The 22,255-nt window shown below is 36.0% G+C and overlaps 1 protein-coding gene across 12 annotated transcripts in view; it reads right to left on the minus strand.

Annotated features, from left to right (window-relative positions):
- The window catches only part of LOC142074878 (nipped-B-like protein), a 207,820-nt gene that overhangs the window by 47,822 nt on the left and 137,743 nt on the right, over positions 1-22,255 (minus strand). For 10 of the 12 annotated variants that reach the window (XM_075135800.1, XM_075135801.1, XM_075135805.1 and 7 more), the window contains 5 exons: positions 17,543-19,048; positions 3,973-4,155; positions 959-1,156; positions 742-813; positions 567-656 (listed from right to left, as the gene is read on the minus strand). In XM_075135800.1, the coding sequence (XP_074991901.1) occupies positions 567-656; positions 742-813; positions 959-1,156; positions 3,973-4,155; positions 17,543-19,048 (2,049 nt within the window). The remainder of the gene's footprint in view (positions 1-566; positions 657-741; positions 814-958; positions 1,157-3,972; positions 4,156-17,542; positions 19,049-22,255) is intronic. The other 2 variants (XM_075135810.1, XM_075135811.1) reach the window with 2 other exon arrangements.

The raw sequence follows: 22,255 nt of genomic DNA on the forward strand, positions 1-22,255 counted from the left end.
AAAGTCATCTTGGTCAACCTGAACTACTTTGTCAGACACTTATGCTAAGCTGGCTTATTTTCCACTGAAATGGATAAGGAGCATACAATGATTCAGTGCCTCACCCATAAGTGCATAAGCACTCTGCTGCTGAATTGAAAAATCAAGCTCTGTTGGGCCAAAGGCCACAACAGATGCAAAATTATGTGCCTCAGACATTACTGGCAAGAGAACCATCTTGCATTAGTGTTTTTTACAAAGATACTTTTGACAGAAGATAACACCCTAATGACATCCCAAAGAGGTATCCTTTCCACTCCAGGGGACTATTATTTGTCTCGTGATTTATGTCCCTTTTGGATTCTGCAGGGAGGAAGAAGGAGGATCTTCTTCCTGCAGCAGCAAGTGAAATTGGAAAGTTAAAGGCCTCCACTCAAGGTAGAAGCCATATAAATACAGTATAACGTAGCATGTATCACAGGCAATTAAATCACAAAGAAGGAACTTTGAAAATACTGAGATGCAAATTTTTTTGTTTCTTGTGTTTCTAATTGGGGGAAGCATTTTGAAAATTTCTGACATATTACCAAAAGCTGTAAAATCCATGTCTTCTAAATTTTCCAAAATATTCTCTATTGAAGCAGTAAATCTTTTGAAAGTCGAAGAATCCATCATTTCTGGCGAAAAAAGAAATGTATATATAATTATTTTATATACAAAACAGAAAATACAAACTGTAGAAAATAAATCTTCTAAAATTACCTTCAGGTGTTAGTTTAGGTTCATAAGCTTTCCTCTTCTTTTGTTTTTCTTTTTTCTTCATTTTTCTAGCCACTAATTAAGAGAATAAAGGATTGTTTACATTTCTTACACTTATATTCAATACTGCATGTAAAGATGTTTATTTTAAAATGTTTAACATATCCTTTAAAAATGCACTAGTATTATGGAAGAAAATAAAATTTTTAAAATCAGTTACCCTCACTGAGGCTAGGAGGAGGAGAATAATCATCCATATCAGAGTCATCGGGACTGCGATTACGGTAACGGCCACTACCAGAAGTCCTCCTTCCTTCATGATAATAACCACTTCTCCTATGGTCACCTGAACTTCTTCTGTCATGTTCTTCATACTCCCAAGCTTCATCTCTATCCTTTTTATGTCTTTTACGAGAAGCTAGAAATGAAATGCATTTTCATTATAAGTACAAAAATTCTACTTTTAATAGCTCAAAATTATACATTTACAAGTTACACACTACCATATAGATGTTCTGTAAAACAAGTGAACACTCTAAAACTATCATATAAAATTCTCTTATGGCATTATTCTAACAATTTCTTTTGAATTACATGAAAACTGTGCCTGAAACTGGCAAAGACCAGCAAACATTTAAAAATACAAATTTATAGGGCATTTGTCCTTTTAAACAAAGTAAGGAAAGTAGAACAAATCAAAATAAGTTTCATCCTTTCATAAGAGAACATTGAGATAATTTCTTCAGTTATCTAAATTGTGACTATTACTGGGTGTCCATGTTCCAATTCAGTGATTGCTTTGCCCATCTAACACAGCAAGTTCCAATGAGACTTGGCAACCTAGATGCTTAAAGATATTCTGTTTTGCCAAGACAACTAAAATTTTGTCTTTATATATATCACAGGAAATTCAGTGTAAAGGAGAAAGCTGGAGTCACAATTCTGGGCCAGGCAGCAAGTATATACCACAGAAGGTTATTATAACCAGTTTTCAGTCAGGACCAAAAAGCCCCGCAGAACTGAACGTTGAAAAACGGATAAATGTTCTATACAGAAACAGAGACTTGGTGGAAATAAAGGGGGGGGGGGAATGGAGAGTTCTCTGTTGTTTTCAAAGGCAGTCTTGAAGGGGAGAGGGTGCTAAGATGTAATAGAAAAAGGATATGGAGGAGGAAGTAATTTCATCCATGAAATCAGCCAACTCTCCATTATCTAAGGTAACAGGATAACTGGGCTAGCAAAGAGATTTCTAACACAGACTGTGCTGTGAAGATCAAAACGGCTCCAAAACATTACATTCTAGACTGACAGAGTTTATTATTCTTGTGAACTTGCATATAACACCCCTGACATCTGTGTGTCTCTACCAAAGTCTCCTGAAGTTTAGAGAGGTATGACTGTATATAGGGTTGTTTCTGAGCAAAATGGCTCCAAGCATTCATACAGAACTGGAACAGAACTGACAAGTTCTTTCTACAACCCCAGTTTATTGAGAAGCATAGGAAACATACCAGGATATAGTCACACCTGGTATAGTACCAGGATATAGTCAATAGGCAGCCCAGGCTCAGAACTAATAAAAACAACAACATTGAACCTGTGGTGATGCTAATGCTCTGCACTGCACCCTAGAGGGCTCCCACTTCTGAAAACAGTACAAAACTTCTACACAGAGGTGGTCCAAGTGTTTAAGGTAATAACTTAGTTCATGCTTTGAGCTGTTCTGCTTATGGATCAGACATGCTTCTGGAGGCAGTACAGTCACGTTCACAAGGCCTGAGCTACTAACACTGTCAGTTCTAAAATGGTTGAGAGTTAACTGCGATTGAAGAAATGGAGAGCTGTCTGGGATACCTGAAGTGAGCATATTGGAGAAGAAAGTAGGGGGTTTATCGGAAAAGACTTTACACATCTTAACTGATTCTTTTCCCCCCATGAGACAGTATTTTGTGGAGGTAGATGAAATCTGCCTCCACAGTTTACAAATCATCAGTATCAATTTAAGCTCTGTAGGACAAATTCTGACCCCAGCTACATCTCCATGAGAAAAGTAACTTCCAATATTGCTTTCCAGCAGAAATTTAAATTGACCAGTTTATTAATGCTGCATGACAAACCAGAATGTGTTACAGTTGTGCTGGCTCTGCAAGGCAAATAAGATGAACATGGGAACAGCTATTCACAATCAGTCACTGCTCTACAAAGTTTATTTTGAAGTAGATAAAATTGACTAAAAATGTAAGTATTAATAATATTTCAAGAGTTATTATTAATTTTATACATAAATAAAGACTATCCGGAATATAAACACCCAATTTCCTTCTGAATTCTGCCAAACATTTATGCAATAACACATTTAGCCAAACATTTATGCAATAACACATTTAGCACTTATTGTATGAGAATGATTTAATCAATTTTTAATTTCTCATCATTTAATTTAACGGAATGCCCCTTCTTCATGAGATACTCAAACAAATTTCTCTTCTTCTATAACAATCACTATTTCATATTTTTTAAAGTTCAATTTTAGACAACTAAAAGAATTCTGAAATACATATGTGTAACAGTACAAATCTATTCAGTGTACTTGTCACAAATCTTTAATTCTCTTGATCATTTTGTCTCTTGTTTTAACTCAGTTCAGTTCTACAGTATCCTTTGAGAAATATTATAATTTATTTTTAAACCAGATGTTCTCAATGAATTGTTTAGAATGATGGCCCGATCTCAAGTGGATATAGTGAACCTAGAATCCCTTAAAGCATATGATTACTGTGAAAGTTTTCCTTAATTTGCTTTACTTTGCATTTAAGAATTTCAACAGCCACTGTGGCTAATAGGTAGATTAAGATCTCTCTGAAATTCCTGACAATCCTCTCCATTCCCAACCAACTTAAATAATTTTGCTTTACTTATTCTTTTTTTAATTCACTGTTCCAGATTATTAACATCATAAACAGGTGAAATGATACGGTAAACAGAGAATATAGAATCCTGAATGAAGCAAATCATCTGATTACAAGTTACCTCAAGATCTCATACTCACGGTCAAAGCAGCATTATTCAGTTATATTTTAAAAGAAAAAAAAAACAAACAAAAGGACATTCTTTTCTGCTTCCTTGATAAAGATCAGAGGTATCGCTATTATATATAAAAATAAAGTATATCTTTTTGTAAAAGCAAAATATTAGCCTTCTTTAGGAGTAGGAACAGAACAATGTACTACTTACATTCAAAAGCTTCTTCACTGTCATTGTCTTCATCAGAACTGATTTCAGCATATTTTGGTTTCTCATTAACTGTGCTACGTTTGCGCTTGTTCATTTTCACACGTTCACAAAGCGGCATGGTGGATTCAATTTCTGCCAGGATCTCAGGAGGCAACTCCTTTAACACTGACTGATCTATGCTACCTATTAATGGAGAGCAAGAAGAGTAAATGTGAACCTGAAGATAATAATGAGGGCCCAACACTACAGTCCTTTCTCAGGAACTGCTTACAGTATATCCACTAATAAATAATACCACAGTTAGATATACTTGGATGTATTTGACAGCCCTTTCTAAAGTTGCATTTATTGTTCACACTGCAATTAGAAATTAACATCATAAATTGCATACACATCTCCTTCAATAAAATATTTTGCCAGGCATATAAACAAATTCAAATTGGTGAATTTCCTTTGTAAAAAGAAATCCTTGCTCTACTTCCACAAAATTTAGTCTTATTTCGGTTCATCCTCTGAATTCAACAAGTTTTCTAACAGTGTAGGTAAATTAAGGATTCATTATGCCTCATATAAACAGTTCTGTTTATTTTCATTCATATTATTTAGTGTACACAAGACAGTAATCTTCCCTTTTCCAGTAGGTAGAGACAATCTGTGGCAGAATCTCTGGGGTCTTATCCCTAAATACAGACCAAATCATTGACATCCCAACCTCTGCCGCAGATTTTTTTTCCTACCTCCTACTAGTAGTTTTATAATGCAACCCAAATTTTTCCTTGATTTTGTTACAAAGCATAGTTGAAAGATTTTTATTTAATATAGACAAACAGCAAGCTGGACAACATCAGGTTTCTTTTCCACAGAGGTAAATAGTTAGACATCATCACACAATTCTCATCACATTTTGAAACTACGATTGGGCCCATATGCAGTCAGTATGAAGGAAATTTACAGTCAAAATATTTTACAAGTGACACAAGGAAACCAAATTAATTCAAAAGTATTTCTTGGGGTTTTGTTTATTTGATGTCTTATCTTTATTTATCAAAGAACCTATTGCACAGCTTTTAAGATTATCGGACTAAACTGTTAACCTTTTTCCAACAACAGAACAAATGCCTTTGTCATAAGTGCCTCTCTCTCCTTCCCAAGGCATACTATATTATTTAGATAGAGAGGAAATCACCTGCCAATTGCTATACACACACAAAAAAATCCTCCAAGAAATCATCTTCTGGATGATAATTCACTTTTTAATTGCATTCACTATATCACTAACATAACTTTCTAAAATTTATTTCCATTTTTACACTAATATCCTGTCTTCTAATCCAAGGTTAGTCTTCCCCCCCCCCCAACAACTTTAACTGGAATTAGAAAGAGCCTTAATATGAGAAAATAGTTTCCAGCAACAAAATTTTTTAAAAAGTCTCATATATTACTGGTTTCACATATCTCTACATCCATAAAATCTGCCTATAAGCAATGAAACTAATGATCAGAAAATTATTTTTCTATAATTCTCAGGTATGTTCAGCAAGTCATCCCATTTAAGTGCATTTTTAAAAAAGATTTAACTTAAAATATTGGGGTTTTCAAACTGAGGTAGGGAAATATCTATAAAGTAAAACTGACAGCAAAAGTTGTCCCTGCTTCCCCCATTCTATGGTCACTCTTATTTATTTGCTTTAAGTTGCCATCCTTTGATAATCACCACCTGCCAAAGTTACCTAAATTCTCAATATTGCTTTCAAAAATGCTAGAAAACATTTCACAGTGTGGTTTACCATGGCACTGTGAAATGGTTATTCTTCGTGGGCTGGGCACTTGATTGAAGATAGGAAGAAGTATGACAGCACGGACAGATCAGTTCCTCTGTGGGTACCACCAGCTGACTGGATGCCAGTCAGGTCTAATCTGGGCGCTGCATAGCCATGTCTGAGCAGTGGTGTCCCCATACTAATACTTCATGTCTCTTTGCACACCTATACAGTGTCTGAAGAGAGTTAGCTTACATTCAGCCCTAGACTAGAGGAAAATTTGCACATACGTGTTTTAAGACAATTTCCACAGGTGAAATCGCTAAAGGGCCTCAGATCCTGTTTTTTTAACACATATTCTCAATTTCATGCACTGTTGGTAATTTCATTGGAATCAGTGGGACAACACACAGAGCATAAAGCCTACAGCAAATCTGGCCAAAGACATTGCAAAAAACAGCTGCAAGTAAAGGAACAAAAGTTGCATTAAGATTCATACAGATGCTTAAAAGCTAGATGGGCTACATGCGCTTACACTAACAGGAGTATTTTCTACAAATATATCTTTAAGCCTCTACTAGTCTACAATGAAAAGTAAATTTAAAAACAGAATAACTAGTAAGACAGATTGCTTGGAGAGGAAATCAGAAAAGAAAACAAATCAGTAATGGCAAGAGTTCCATGACCAAATTCTAATTCAATTCAATTTCAAACTCAATTTCAGAACTATGCCTGAATGTTTCATGAAGTAATTTTAAGATTGCGATCATTGCTTTGAGGAACTGTTAGAACAGAATTTGTTCTTTATTTTCCTTATACTGTGCACAAAGAACATCTCAGTAAGATGAAAGGTGATATATTTTAAGTAAGAAAACCCTTAAAAAAACCAAAAAAACACGAAACAAGAAACAAAAATCACAGGCTACTACTCTCCTACCTCCTAGGAATATCTATTCTTGCTTTCCTTATTGATTTTGTTCATGGGGTAGAACACTACTCAATCTTTAAAAATAAGTCAATTACCACAGTGTTAATTAGACATCAACGAAAAAATAAAAATGCAAGTACTTTAAATATTTGGAAAAATAACTTTATTTCCTTCTCAAAAGTTCCAAGTTTTTTATGTTCTCCAATGCTAAATTCAACTAATGCTTGAACTGCACTATCTCCTGTTAGAGATATTTCAGATGACAGTATAAGCTTCCCCCTTTTTCTTTTATTAGGGAATATGAAAAGCTTTCTTTATTCAAGAAGGGAATAGCAGAAAAGAGAACAAATAGAATTATTGTAAAGTGCTCTATAAGCCATCTATAAAGTTTTTGTTTCTGTCACAATGTTCCCTGGAACAAGTCTGCTGCATGCCCAGTTTCCTTAGCTGCTGAGGATTGTAAATAACCAAATCTAAAAAGAGTTTTACTCATGCAGTACAAAGGAGTTAAGTATGACTGCACATGTATGAACAATTCTGATATACATGGAAAAGGACTCCCCATCCTTTCCGAAGAAATTCAGAGATATTATATACTGTGGGACTCCATTCAAGAGCTTGTTAATATTTATTTTACTTTATTACTTACATTATGTTGAGTCAGGGCAACCCAATCTTCACTAGAAACATCTTACTAAATTCCTTTTTTTATAGCTCCATATTTTATAATAAATGTAGTATTTATTTGTTCAGGGTAGTAAAGAAATACTTAAGAGAATCCAGTTCACCATAAGAATCCAGTCACATGGCAACAAACATTAGGTTATAAAACCCATACTAATGCCTTTTCAGTTTACAGGATACTTTTCAAAAATGATTAAAAGAATATAGAACACAAAACCATTTGAAAGCATCTACAAAAACATGTATGATCACCTTCAGTTTTTCAATTTGTTTGATAAGTTTGCTAAGACCTGGTACCTACTTTCCTGCTTCCACTTTATTCAGTTACATTCGACTCTAGCTTGCATGGCTTTTTAAATAGCAAAGGAGAAAGTAACTTTACTAAAAAGTTACTCCACAAGTTAATAAGATTGCTCCAGTAAACCGAGCTTTCTGAAAATCTGTCCTCGTCAACAGAATAACTCAATTTTTTGCAATGCGTGTGATCAGCATATACAGTATGCCTGAAATGGACTATAGGCATCAGTGTTCTTCAGACATCATTTACACATACTCTCAAAGCTGCTGCAACTATTAAAACAAACAAAAAAAACCCACAAGAAAAGTGCCATCCTAACCAAATCTTTGTTCCACTGTAAGGAATCACAATGCTGATAAACTCCACATTAGTGAAACTGAAGGGCAAGTCACAGACTAGCTGTAAGAAAAATTCATCAACAATTCATCTTGAAGAACTGCATACATGAACAACCACTTCTTCAGTGCTTTTCCAAACCTATGCAATGCTGTTCATGACTTACTAGTTGCTTGCTGAAGGAAGAACATATGCTTGTTTTTGTTTGATTGCCATTATCAAAAGGTTTCTTACAGAAGATATTCAAGAATCTTCAGCTGTTACTGAATATCCACTGACCGTCAAGATACTTGTTTCTCACCAAGCAATTATTGACAAAATATAAAACAGTTAAAAACCAGCCAGAAAATCTTAGCTAAAAATGAATTAGTCTGTAAACCTCCTCCCATATTCTATTTTAATCTGGGAAGCTTTTCAAAAGGTTTTGCCACGTATAGTAGAAAGAGTTCTACAAATGTCTAGTGGATATAGTATTTCCCTTCTTCACGTATGGCTTAAAAAAAAGAATGGCAAGGCACAGATCTGATTCAAAGTTCAGCATTGCTTTTTGTTCATAACTTGATGGGTGGTTTCAAGTTTGTAGAACAGCCTTTAAATTTAGCTAATATTTACGCAAATCTAATCTTTAGAAGGATCCAAAATCACTTTGCCTTGAATTTGCAAGTCAAATAGATCTCCCTGATTCAGGCAGATGCATCCATCACCAGAATGCCTTCAAGAGAGGTTGAACATAAAAAAACCCACCCAAAAACGTAACATCATTATGGACTTTTATTAGATCCATTCAATATGGACAGCACAACTATATTTTGACACAACAATCAGTGTGTTCAGATTAGTTTCACCTGGCTTGATATGGTAACTTCAAACAAGTAGCTATGGAAAAGGGGATGATGCTTGCTGACACTTAGGTCAGCTTTCCAGGATCAGAGAGTCTGTTCCTGCCATAAAATCAAAACCAACACTAATAAACTCTGTTATCTTCTCAGTAATGATTTATCTTTGCTTTCCAAACTATGGAAAACAGATGTATGGTTTACATTTTGGTGTAATTTCCTACTAACTAACAAGCCATCAAGATTCAAAAACATTTAGAAACCTAAACTCCGAACTGCTACTTCCATAACTATAAGAGACAGTTAATACAGTTGGAAACAATCCATATCAGTTTGCTTATATGATTACTTTAAAATACTCGTGACATCAAAATGGCCTGTTTGCACATGCACATACATCTATTGCAACAAATGAACAAGTGCTTGAAGAAAAACTGCCCCTGAAGTTCATTTCAAAACTAAGGTTTATGTTAATGAAGTCTTTTGCATATGTTAGACTCCCATAAATATTGTCTTTTCCATTTCTGTGTGGTAATACTTTGCAAAGTATAAGCAAAACTGCTGTTAATGCAACTTCATATTTGTAATCTCTATACCTTGTATTTTAAAATGCAACTTTTTCCAAATATCAAGACATTATAGAAAAGAACACACAAGGGTCTAAGAGGGAACAGTGCCACTTGTTTGGGGTGGGGATATGAATCTTAACTTTGCATTTCTCAGTGTTTAGAAATTTAAGTTTAGCCACTCCCCACATTCTGGAACTTCTACACTAATGAATTGCCACACATCTTCATTTTGACATTAAAAATAAAAACTTACAGATTACAGCTCAATTTTGCCCTCCCCTCACTCCTTTTTAGCCACAGAAGACATTAACTGCCTACTGGACTCTTCTTATTTTGCTAATGACTAGTATATCCAGTCTTGCTGTTATTCCACAGAGGCCAAGCTCACCTTCCTTACATGTCCTCTCTGAACATTTGATAGAGGATGTGGTTTAACCCAGTTTAACCCAGTGGTTTTGGGTCTACCTCCCTTATGTATCACCAGCTTACTGTCTAACTTTCTCAAGTCATTTTGGGTCACCACTATAAATACACTGATAAAACCTCCTGTGTCAGACATATATACAGGAAGGAAAGCAGTTTCTTTCTGGATTAGCTCAAACAACCTTCAAACTCTGTGCTAAATCAAATAAAATACACTCTTACTCCGTAACAAGAGTGCCTTCTTTCTTGTTGGATAGCCATGTCATTGTAACTACAACAGCACAGACTCACAGCTTAATTCTACTATAACCACTCATGCAGATAAGGTTCTATTTTAGATTAAGAACTAAAAGAAAAAAGAGGGGATAAAAGTACTTCCCTACTTTATAAAGATGCTTGGAAAATAAACACACTTTTAAAATAGTTAAGTACTGTTACAGTATAGCACTCAGGCACTACAGTGCAAAGGGCCACATGACTACCTGTGATTGATGAACAGCTTACTGGTTAAAGCCGAAAATTTTCAGCTATCCCTTAGTGTGCAAATTTAATTATATCCTTTCCACTGTGCTCTCCCTTAAAATGCTCCAGTATGTTCTTTATATCCGAGTCCTTGGTGATCAGAGTCCCTTGCCCACCAGCATCACACTCCTCCAAATAATTCTGTGCCCTGGAGAGTTTTAAGAACAGAAGGGGAAACACAGGGAAATTGCAATCCTTTTCTCAAAGAGCAATTTTAAGGTATGAGGAAAGTACATCTGCTCATAAGACAGAAGTTCCACTTTTATCTCAATACCATATCATCAGCTGAAAAACACACCATCAAGATGAATACTGATGACAATCTGAGTAGTCGTCCATTTATTTCAGTGGCTTTCCTCTTTCCTCTCCCATTCTCTTAAAGTTTGTGGAAGGATATACAGCTACATCCTATAAACAGGATATAACCCTCTATTGAGCCCCTTACCCTCACCTTTTGACTACATCCATGAAGGGATAACTCTTGAGCTCAGCTCACACACACACACGCCTGAAAGAGGGTGGGAGACTGAGATCCCCTCACCACCGCCCAAGGGACTGTGCCCACAGGATTCTCTGCTGCAATGGATTTGGCGGGAGGGAGAGAGAAGTAGTGTTAGGAAGAAGTATGTCCTATATCATTCCATAGAACCTGCTTGAACACATCTTTCAAAATCATTTTTCCTCATCTACCCCAATACTGGCATAAAGGGAAGGCGCTCAGCCTCAGGCTAAACAAAAGGAGAGGTTCAGGCTTCCCTGTTTATATTCCAGTCCTTCGCTCTGGCCTTGAGAAATGGGACCCAGCCAGGTTGGTAGGTCAGAGAAGAATCCGGACACAGGAACTGAATAATTCCAAGATGTAGTAGAGGTCATCATTGCCCACAGCTAAGCAGCACAGATTCAAAAAGGATTTTACAATAGCACAAAATACTCTTAGAAGCAAGAAACATTTTTTGACAGAGGGAAGAGATTTCCAAAGAGCACCCTGAAGGATCCAGACAGAGAGCAAGGAATATACCCAACGCACACTCTCCAAAGATGCCAAGAAGCATGAGAACTCACATTACATTGGTATCAATGATTTCCTCAAGCTATCCGATTGCTGCAGCAACTATAGCCACAAGTTATTTTATTCCTTATTGCTATTCACTGACTTCTTGTCTTTATAAAAATCGATAAAAGAAGGCTAGAGAAGTCTAGTTTTGTAAGATACTTCACAAAAAATATAGCAGCACTCAGAGTAAAATGGAGCAAGATCGGCAATTGAAATAAATGCAGTGCTGCACAAAACCTCACTTTTATGAATCAGAGTGTCAGGGGATTGCTTTTGGATTTTGCTGTCATTGCTTTTGAACATATGCATTGAAATTTAAGCCAACTCAATTTATTGTATTAAAAAGTTAAGATGTTTTGTACAGTTGCAAAACACAGCATGTAATTTTCTGTTACCATTAATGTTTGGAATCTGAAATTTATGATTGATGATTTCTATCACTTACACGTGCCAAAGTAATTTTTCAAAAGTGAACTAATTAAACAATGCACTCCTAAATCTGCAAACAGACAAAGCATCATATTTCGGATGAACCAAAGTACAATGAAACTAGTAGATTTGGTCAAGTTTATTATTGCTGCTAAGACCTAGATGTGCAACATGCAAAGTTCACTCTTATTATCCAGAGAAGACTTAAGAACAACTGTGAGAACAAGAATCAAAATATTTACCTTAGTGGCAAAGAAATAACTCAAGCAGCCTCCAGGCAAAGCAGTGTGCTAAAAATGTCTCCTATTGTACTGGTAACAGATCAACACAAGAAAGGACTCCAGTGTGCAACTGCTGAATTCCTGCTGTCTACCGATATAATTTTATCCAACATCTACTTCTGAAAAACTAACACCAAAAACGAAGGCCCCAGAGAGTACGTACAATGCCCACATACATCCCAACATATCTTTTGGGATAGGACAAACACACCATGCCTAAAAAAATCCCTGCAAATAGGAACAATCCATGCTAGAGAACTGAGATCTTCCTAGACTATTGGATTTAACTGGTTATATATAGCTTGGTTTTGGCTTTTGACTAAACAATGCCTGGAATATTTTTCAAACTATGAACCTGCTCAGTCCAGAAAGGAGAAAAAAAAATTAATTAGGGCTAAATGGACAAAGTGTATATTAAAATGGATCCTCTGCAAACTCAACATATCTTTAAATACTTCTAATGCCATGAGGGACAGCCAGCTCCTCTTCTAGACTAGTTAAGTTGAAAAGAAGTAGTCACTAATATCTCAGAAAAGAGGAAAACCAGGAAGATTGTAGAATTCTTATGGAAGTGATGGTTTTTTCTACAAATTCAGTTAAATTTAGAGTTTAAGAGAAGCTTTAAAGACTTCAGCTGAGAAGAATCATGATAAACTCCTTGCTGTAAACCATGAAATATATCCTTTACTTCTCTGAAATGTGGCATAATTTACTAGAGAACTTCAGAGAAAGTTATGACATGCTTGATCCACCTGGCAGTGCACACACATGCAAGATGCTTAATGGGTTATTACTCTGGCCTTCCCACATGCAAATGCAGTTGCTACCAGGAACTCTAAAACAGTGATTCCAAATTTCAGATTTGTGGAATTACGGACTTTCACAATGGTTATCTTTACAAAAGCACAATCTGTAGTAAGCAAGCTGAGTTGCAGCCTTTTCCTTTCCAAAGGAAATATGCTTTTACTCCAGTTATTTCCTTGCAGCACAGCTGCTTGCCCCACTGATTTCAGTGAGTACAACAGTATGTCTGTTTCAGCATCAAGAGATTGTTATTTTGGAAATAAATTTGAGTTGAACTCTAAAGTTTTCTTGATGAGTTAATATCCATAAGCTGTTTTTCTCAAAGGTTTGCCAATTTTGTCTTTGTAGAAGTCCTATACATGAAGGATTTAAACAAATGTTTAAAATTGATACTCCCTTTTTGTCTACAGTTTTCAGCTGTACCAAAAAGTATTGGTGAGTAGCTCTGCTGTGCTGCCCAGAAGACTGTGAGAAGCATCAGAAGTTGGCTCACTGAGCCAACACAATCTGGATACAGCTTTTCATCCTTTAATTCTCCCTTTTTCCCTGTCACTCTTACCTAGAAGATGAGTGCCTAATTGATTACTCTGCTTCACAAGTGAGACTGTTTCCAGCAGTGCTAGAACTCAAAGATGTACCATCATGTTACACAAATACCATGGAATTTTACGCTGCTACAGCCTACCACTGACTACAAATTATAGTTATTATAGGCTCTGAAAAAGTCATCTGGAATTTAAAAAAAAAAAAACACACAAACATAGAACACAGAAAAATCTAGAAGCATTGTTTTAACTCTACGACATAAAGATGATTAAGCAGCAGTAAATTTTTTAGTTGCACCTGTAAAAATATGAAGAGGACCTTTAAAGAAATGGCAAATCTTCACTCAAATTTCAGATCATAACAGCAGAGAACACAGTATATTTAAGGAAGACTTGTAGTGAGCAATGAAAACCTGTGTTTAAAGTTCTGTGTTGTACAGATAATGAAATCCTATAATAACAATCTACACAATGAAGGAGTAGCATTCAGCATTAGATTCTTCAGTGAAATTATCACTTCTTTTTTTTTTAAACAACAAAGTCTCTTTAGGTGATATTTGAAGACCCAAAAGGTGTTTCTGCACAAGTCTTAAAAAACATGCATTCATTTGTCCTAGAACTAAAACTTGCATTACATATGTGGTGCTTATTTTGGAAAGCCAATCCTTCAAATATATTATAAACCAACTCAGACATCTTAACACAGTTACAGTTTCTCTCATTACTCATATCTGTTTCATACTTTAACAAAGTAAAATTTGTCTTGTTCAGAATGCAGTAACTGTAAAACTGGTAACAACTCCCATCTCAACATAGCTGATCAGTATAGCTATAAGAAGCAGCAGAGAAGGTATTCACTGAAGCTCTGAAAAGAAAGGATAGCAAACATGACCTCCTCATTGCAGGCACAAACTCGAAGGGAAAAGTTTCATGGATTCCCCAACAACATACATTTGCATTAAAACCAGGATAAAAGGCATTCACAGATGTTAAAACCAGAAGAAAAAAAGTGTTACAATTCATTCTGACCTGGACAAAACAGGCCACAAAATTTCACCGTAAGACCCCTTAACAAAAATACTATGAAAAAAAACTTCCATAACTTTCCTCTTGAGCTAGAGTGCATCTTTCAGAAAATTGCTCAAAGATCAGGAGAGAGAAAAAAATGTTGTTTCTTCCTTATAAATGCCAAAAGGGACTGTTGGGATGGTTCAATCTTAACAATCGTGTACTACGGCTATCCTATTCATATAATAACAAAATTTCAAACCTGTCTATAAAATTTGATTAAAATGTTACTTTGTTTTTTTACAGTACAATGCAAGGTATGATTTTCAAATTTAAAGTTTACTGAAACAATGTAAAAAGTTGTATAGACTTTCAGTATACATAGCATTAATTTTAGCTTAAAACAAGTCAATTTTACTGAGTTTTATAATGAATGGGCATTAGTCCCCTAAGACAGAATGACTATCTAAATGGTGTTTTGAACTAGCTGAACTAATCCTATTTTAAACTGGATTTCAGATAAATCACAGCAATGATGTTGTACGTGACAAAGCCAGGAGAAGACATTTTCTTGGGGGAGGGATGGATGAGAAAGGAAAAACAAAGGACAAGAAATACAAGGGGGTAAAAGAAGGAAAGATAAAGCAAAATATACTAAGCTACATGGAATAAGAGGGATGCGAGAAGAAGTGGAATAATGATGCTAAAAGGCAACACTAGAAAAGATTTGCTACAATCTGTTAAGAAATATAGGATGAACTAAATAAAGAATGTTTATGAAAATTACATCTCCTAGTATATTAAAATGTTTATAACTAAAAATGGCATGGAGTAAAACAGTGAATGCTATTTCTCTCAATTGTAGTGAGGACATTGTGGAAATGACATGAATATTTTCTATATCAGTCAGTTGTTGACAAATAGACTTTGGCTTATGAAGAGATATCTTTATGAATTATGAACCTTTTAAAACACTGGAGTTCACCTAATTATTTAGCATAATATATCCTAGGAAGCAGGTTACCAGGAAATTGGGCAAAAAAATGTAAAACTAAAAATACACATGAAAAATCTGAAGTTCAAAGACACTTTCTCCAAAATCTGCCTGGCTGAACACTCAAAACTTGATTTGTAAGAGAAACATAGTTACAACATTATTCTTTCCATGAAACTTATTTCTAGTACCATTGTAAGAATCTTATTCTAGATACAATAGCAGAGACTGATATCAGATTCAAACTTTTTTTTTTTCCCCTGGAAAATATGTCCCAAGTTATTTCAGAATATGTAAGAAATATATGACTTCAGAAAACATAAAATACACAAAAACATTGCAGAAAAGTTATAAACCTGACTTTAAAATGAATGCATTGCTCATGTGTGACACAGCTACTAGAGTCATGCCAATTGGATGAGTCATTAAAACCTTTACACATTACTAAAATATACTATATAAATAACCACATACAATACAGACTACAAAAAAGTCTACTTCAGAAACATTTTAGAAAGCATACATGCACTGTATATGGCACCAAGGGCTCTAAAAATTACTGATTTTCTGCACATAGAATTGTGTGAATTCAAAGTCTATCCTTTTGAGACTAGAGCTGAATTCCATCAGAAAGTTTTCAGTATTCCCTATCAAGAACACAAAAGTTTCATCTGAAATCTTTAGACTAAGCTGACAGCAAAGATGTCATATTTTTATGTCCGACTCTAGATACCTATTATTATTAGAAATGGAATTTTTGCCTGTTTTGAACCTCAAAAAGGGAGAGGGGAAATGTTCATAATTCCAGGATAAAGAGAAAATATTTAACAAGGAGGCTAATATTTTACAAATAAGTAATACTCATCCTGAATTATTAAGTGTTTAAGAGTCAATACAATCAGGTTAGTAGATAGAGAACAGATGTAGCACAATAAATTCATTATACAGATATCAACTCTGTACACATGGACATAAACATAGTTATACATTCACAAAGATGATTTCTACATCATTTCTTATCAGATCAACTTTGTAAGAAAACATTTTAATCTTGAATTCATGAGCAATGATATACCTGGAACTGCATTCATAAATAATCCTGTATACAGCTGAAATCCTCTCCCCTGCCACTTTATTTGTCTATTTTTGAGACATGACAGCTCTATAAACATAAATATGTAAGAAATTTAAATGCTTTAAATGCTAAACATTAAAAAAGGAACCCTGACCAGTTAGTAACATTGATTTCACAATGTGAAATGATCCACTTCAGTCTGAAACCAAAGAAGCCAAAATTATAGCACCAAGAAGAAAAGCAATCTTATAAAAAAAGTGTTAAATCTGCAGAAGAGACAATCAATCAAATATCAAACCTACAAACTATTCTGAATAATTTCCTGTTCATATTACTAATTTGAAAATGCCAGCCCACTCTTTACCAGTTCCTTTCCTCTTTCCACATACACTGGACCCTAGAGACAACAATATCTGAATTCTCCTAAAGACAGAACCTTTTTGTAAGCTTATTGTCACACAGCCTAAAGTGTGGAGGCTTCCCAACAGAGTTGTATTTATAGTGTAAAAGAGGCAGATGGGACTTTGTAACTGCCTTCTTATTTCATCATGTCAAAACATCCCTTGGAAAAACACATTTCATTTCCAATTAAAAATATAAAAGAATCTTAGGGCTTGTATACATAGTATTTCCCACCACTCCAGCTACACTGATTTAGTTACAGTAGTACCAGTCCCTTATACAGACACACTTAAACCAGTTTAAAACATTCATATAGCAGTTATGTTTAACTAGATAAATTGCCAGATTAAACTAATGTATCTGAAGTACAGCTTAAGACTATTTAAGTGTTCCCACATTAGGAACTTGCATTGGAGTAAACAAATAATTTCAGTTACACTGTAGCAAGATTTCCAGTAATGACAATCCCGTAGACAAGTTTCACTTTGTTCCCCAAAATCACCATATAAGCAAGCATATAAACTATCAAACGTTTGCATTTAATTTCTAACCACAGGAGCAGCAAATCTAAAAGAACAGGAGTGTACAAGATATAATGCAATTAACATTAAAAAAATCTTACCTTTATTAGATTTGGATGACTTGTTCTTGTTAGGTTTAAAACAAGAGCCCCTTGATTTATCTTCTCTATCCTTAATAAATTTCTGCACATCATCCAATGAAAGCTTTTGAAGGACAACTACAGGCTTAGCTCCTTTATTTAGATCTTCAACTAGCCCAATCTTCTCTACTTTGTCCTTCTGTTCACCTTTAAATTCAGTTTTCCTTGACTCCTGAGTGACATTGCCATCTTTATCACGCTTGATTTTTGGAATGACAAAATGTTTCAATGCGCCAGATCTTGCCCCCAACAAATAACTGGGAAACTCTGCTTTATTGTCAGCATGTGCTTTATTACTATCTACTTTACTCTTATTACCATCTGTCCTTCGTTCATCCTTGCTGTTGGGTGATTTAAAACCAGGTTTATCAGATCTTGACTTACTAGAATCTCCTTTATCTTCCTGTTTAATGCGAGGGCTGTCAGGTCTTGATTTCTGATCCCCAGAAGAAAACCTTTCCCTTGATTCACCAGACTCATGTCTATGTTTCCTTTCAAATTTCTCAATTTTTGAACCATCAGATTTAATACCATGCTTAGAATCATGTTCATTTTTGTTTGAGGATCTCAAATATTCAGGCCTTCTAATCTTGGATGGATCTCCTCTGTATCTCTCTGACTCCTCCCTGTCCTCAGATCTTTGTTTAAGGCTATCATGGTCACGCCTCGGTGTATCAGAAACTGAACGCCCATCAGGCCTTTGTTTTGTTGGATCAGATCTACTTTCAGATTTTATCCTTGAAGGATCAGATTTCACATCTAGTTTATGCCTAGATATTTCAATTTTCTTATCTGACAATGGTTTACTCAAGTCCCTCCTGTTATCATGTCTATGTTTTGGCGTTTCGGGCCTGCCTTCACTCTTCTGTTTTGGCGTTTCAGGCCTCTGCCTTATTTCCTGCTTGCCATTATTTTGTTTCCCCTCATTTTGTTTCATCTCCATTTGCCTGCTCTCATTTTGTTTTGATTCTGTCTGTCTGTTCTCATTGTGTTTCACTTCCATTTGTCTCCTTTCATGCTTGCTTTCATGTTTAGCTTCTACCTGTTTGTTCTCATTGTGTTTACTTTCCAACCGCCTGCTCACATTTTGCTGAAATTCCATTTGTCTGTTTTCATTTTGCTGGATATCTGTCTTTTGACCCTCAAAGTCTGACTTTTTCCTAAAAATCTCGGGATGGTTTTCAGGTTTAAATTTAAGAACTCCAGCAGCGTCTTCTTGGGGAACACACGCAAACCCATCATTATACTGCTTAATTTCTTCAGGTTTTTTGATGGTGTCCAAATCCTGAGTTACTGTTGCCTGAGAGTCCGCTCTTCCTGCTTGCTGCAGATCAATACTAACCATCAACGCTGGCCTCGCCCCATTTCCTGCAGAACCTGTCTCCTGAGAAGCTGCTCTATTTCCCCCAGTAGCACCTCCAGCCTCCTGTGGTTTGTTTTCTTGTTTTCGCTTTTTCAGAGGCTTATCTGCAAATTAAAAGAGAAAAATCACAAATGCTATAGATAGAAACAGGTAAATATCCAAGCAAAAATGTCCATTCGCCTCCATCCTCACCAATTAATCCTCCTCAGCATGTATGTGCACACACAACAAAACCCATTGAATTTAAAAGCAAGATAGAACTTCTCTAACTAATACTTTTTAATGTATTCAGACTATCATTCGTTGTCAGTCTACCACGTGCCAATTAATCATTAAAAAACCACCCTCAAAACATATGAAATCAGTCCCTGTAAAATTCCCAAGAGAACCATCTAATAAAGCAGCTGCAATACATAACGACCAAAAAAAAAAAAATATTAATTTACACTTGAAGCAAGTTTTGAGGAATATTACTATAAAAGATTCTCTTCTACAGATTCAGTCTGCTTCATTATACATGAACTAAGCAAGGATCTGCAATGATTAAGACAGAGGTTCTCCCTACTTGGTTCAGTGCATCAGTTGGACTTCACACATATTGTAGCCAAGGAACACACGAAAAATGAACAAAAATGATTAAAATAACTCCAACACTCCATGCTTCTCTTTGAAACAAGGAGTATATCAAGAGTTGGAGTCTATACCATAACACATATATATTAGGTGGGGGGCCACTACACACTTAAAAGCTTGATTATTTTCCCTTTGCAACCATAATGCTTTTCATGGATGAAATAAAAAGTTCAGTGATAATTTTATGTAGTGTCAAGAGCTTGACTCTGCAATAATCCTTTCAGTTTACACTAAAAAAAATCATTAAGAGTAGAATACAGAAAAATAAAAAGTGAGCCAACCACACACCCTGTAATTTGGTAGAATTCATAGAAATGAGAAGCACATGGAAATATCAAAAAGAGTATGTTCTATTCATTTAAAATACAACCTATTTATATTACCAACATGGTACTCTAAAATTAATTTCTGCCATGAAACTCAAAAGTCCTACCTGCACTAAGGCTTATATTCTCATATCTCAACTATCACTTTGTAATTTGTCAAAAAAAGCAATGATTTTCTCTGTAATCAGGGAATATGATTTTAAGTCTAAGTAATGACCAAACATAGGTTGGAAATTCTGTTGTAGATCTATTGTCAAAACATCTAGACCACAAATGCAATATAAGAAAAATAACTTATTTTGCGCCTAGATTTGTGGTGCCTTATCACCAGATGCAATGAGCCAGCTCTCTTTTTGGGAGCAGGGGAAGGGTAAGGAGGATGCAATCAAGGAAAAGGGAATTAAACTCTAAGGAAAAAAAAACCCAACCTCTCAAGTTGTAAACCAGAATTATAACATATGACTTCTAATTTCTTCTATACTTGTAGAAGATTCTTATTCAGAAGAATTAAAACTTTGAAGGATCATCTCCAAAATTAACATTAGAACACAGTAACAAGTAGTAACATGGTCAATTCCAGTGATGTGAACAGATTTGCGTTTTTTTTCCATCATTTTCATTCTCAAATCTATTTGTGCAACTCTAACTTCCTAAAACTCCAAAATTATGTACAACATTTAATGGCTGGAAGACAGTAAAGACAGATACAATAAACTCCATGCAGAAACTGGTCAAGTGCAAATAAGGAACTTTTCAAAGTTCAACAAAAACCTGTAGGAATGCCTGCCAACTTTATGGTAGACATGCAAAGCAAAATAAATTTGCCGAATCGAAGGTGCAGCTTTTTAGCATGGCGATTTTTGCTTTTTCTGTACAACAACAACAACTGTTGGATTCATATGAGAGGTTATATAGATTAACTTCCCTACACTACTTATAAAAACAAATGTATTTTTTGAAACCTTCACACAGTGACAAAAATTATTTTTCTCCCTGTGACTAAGAGGGCTTTGACCTCACTGAGCTTCATGGTAGGTCTTAGGAATGGCCATGAAGTAGAAGCTTCCAGATTGATAGATTTCAAATTTGTTTTTGTTTTTTTTTTTTAAACATATACATTAATATACATACATACACACACATATCACTACCTTATTTCTCAATTAAAACTCTCTAAATTTTGAAACACAAATTGAGAAACTTGTGTTCTTAGGAAAAAGTCAGTCAGCTTTTTCATTTTAACCCAAAAATGTCAGCCACACTGAATAACTCCTGTAAATCTCTGATGGTGGATCTAACAGTAGCCTTTAAGACATTACTGTTATCAGTTATCCGCCCCATGCCTTTAACTGAGGTTATCACCTGTAGCAGAAGGGAAGACACATTCACATTTCCAAAAGAGAATCATAGAATCATAGAATCATTAAGGTTGGAAAAGACCTCTAAGATCATCGAGTCCAACCGTCAACGCAACACCACCATAGCCACTACACCATGTCCCTAAGCGCCTCATCTACACGTCTTTTAAATACTTCCAGGGATGGTGACTCAACCACTTCCCTGGGCAGCCTGTTCCAAGGCCTGATCACTCTTTCAGTAAAGAAATTTTTCCTGATGTCCAATCTAAACCTCCCTTGGCGCAACTTGAGGCCATTTCCTCTTGTCCTATTGCTAGTTACTTGGGAGAAGAGACCAACACCCACCTCGCTACAACCTCCTTTCAGGTAGTTGTAGAGCGCGATGAGGTCTCCCCTCAGCCTCCTCTTCTCCAGGCTAAACAGTCCCAGTTCCCTCAGCCGCTCCTCATAAGACTTGTGCTCCAGACCCTTCACCAGCTTCGTTGCCCTTCTCTGGACACGCTCCAGCACCTCAATGTCCTTCTTGTAGTGAGGGGCCCAAAACTGAACACAGTATTAGAGGTGCGGCCTCACCAGTGCCGAGTACAGGGGCACGATCACCTCCCTAGTCCTGCTGGCCACACTATTCCTAATACAGGCCAGGATGCCGTTGGCCTTCTTGGCCACCTGGGCACACTGCCGGCTCATGTTCAGCCGGCTGTCAATCAGCACCCCCAGGTCCTTTTCCTCCAGGCAGCTTTCCAGCCACTCTTCCCCAAGCCTGTAGCGTTGCCTGGGGTTGTTGTGGCCCAAGTGCAGGACCCAGCACTTGGCCTTGTTAAACCTCATACAATTGGCCTCGGCCCATCGATCCAGCCTGTCCAGGTCCCTCTGCAGAGCCTTCCTACCCTCGAGCAGATCAACACTCCCGCCCAACTTGGTGTCGTCTGCAAACTTACTGAGGGAGCACTCGATCCCCTCATCCAGATCATTGATAAAGATATTGAACAGGACC

Source organism: Calonectris borealis, chromosome W (assembly GCF_964195595.1).
Source record: "Calonectris borealis chromosome W, bCalBor7.hap1.2, whole genome shotgun sequence".
In the NCBI taxonomy this organism is placed as follows: Eukaryota; Metazoa; Chordata; class Aves; order Procellariiformes; family Procellariidae; genus Calonectris; species Calonectris borealis.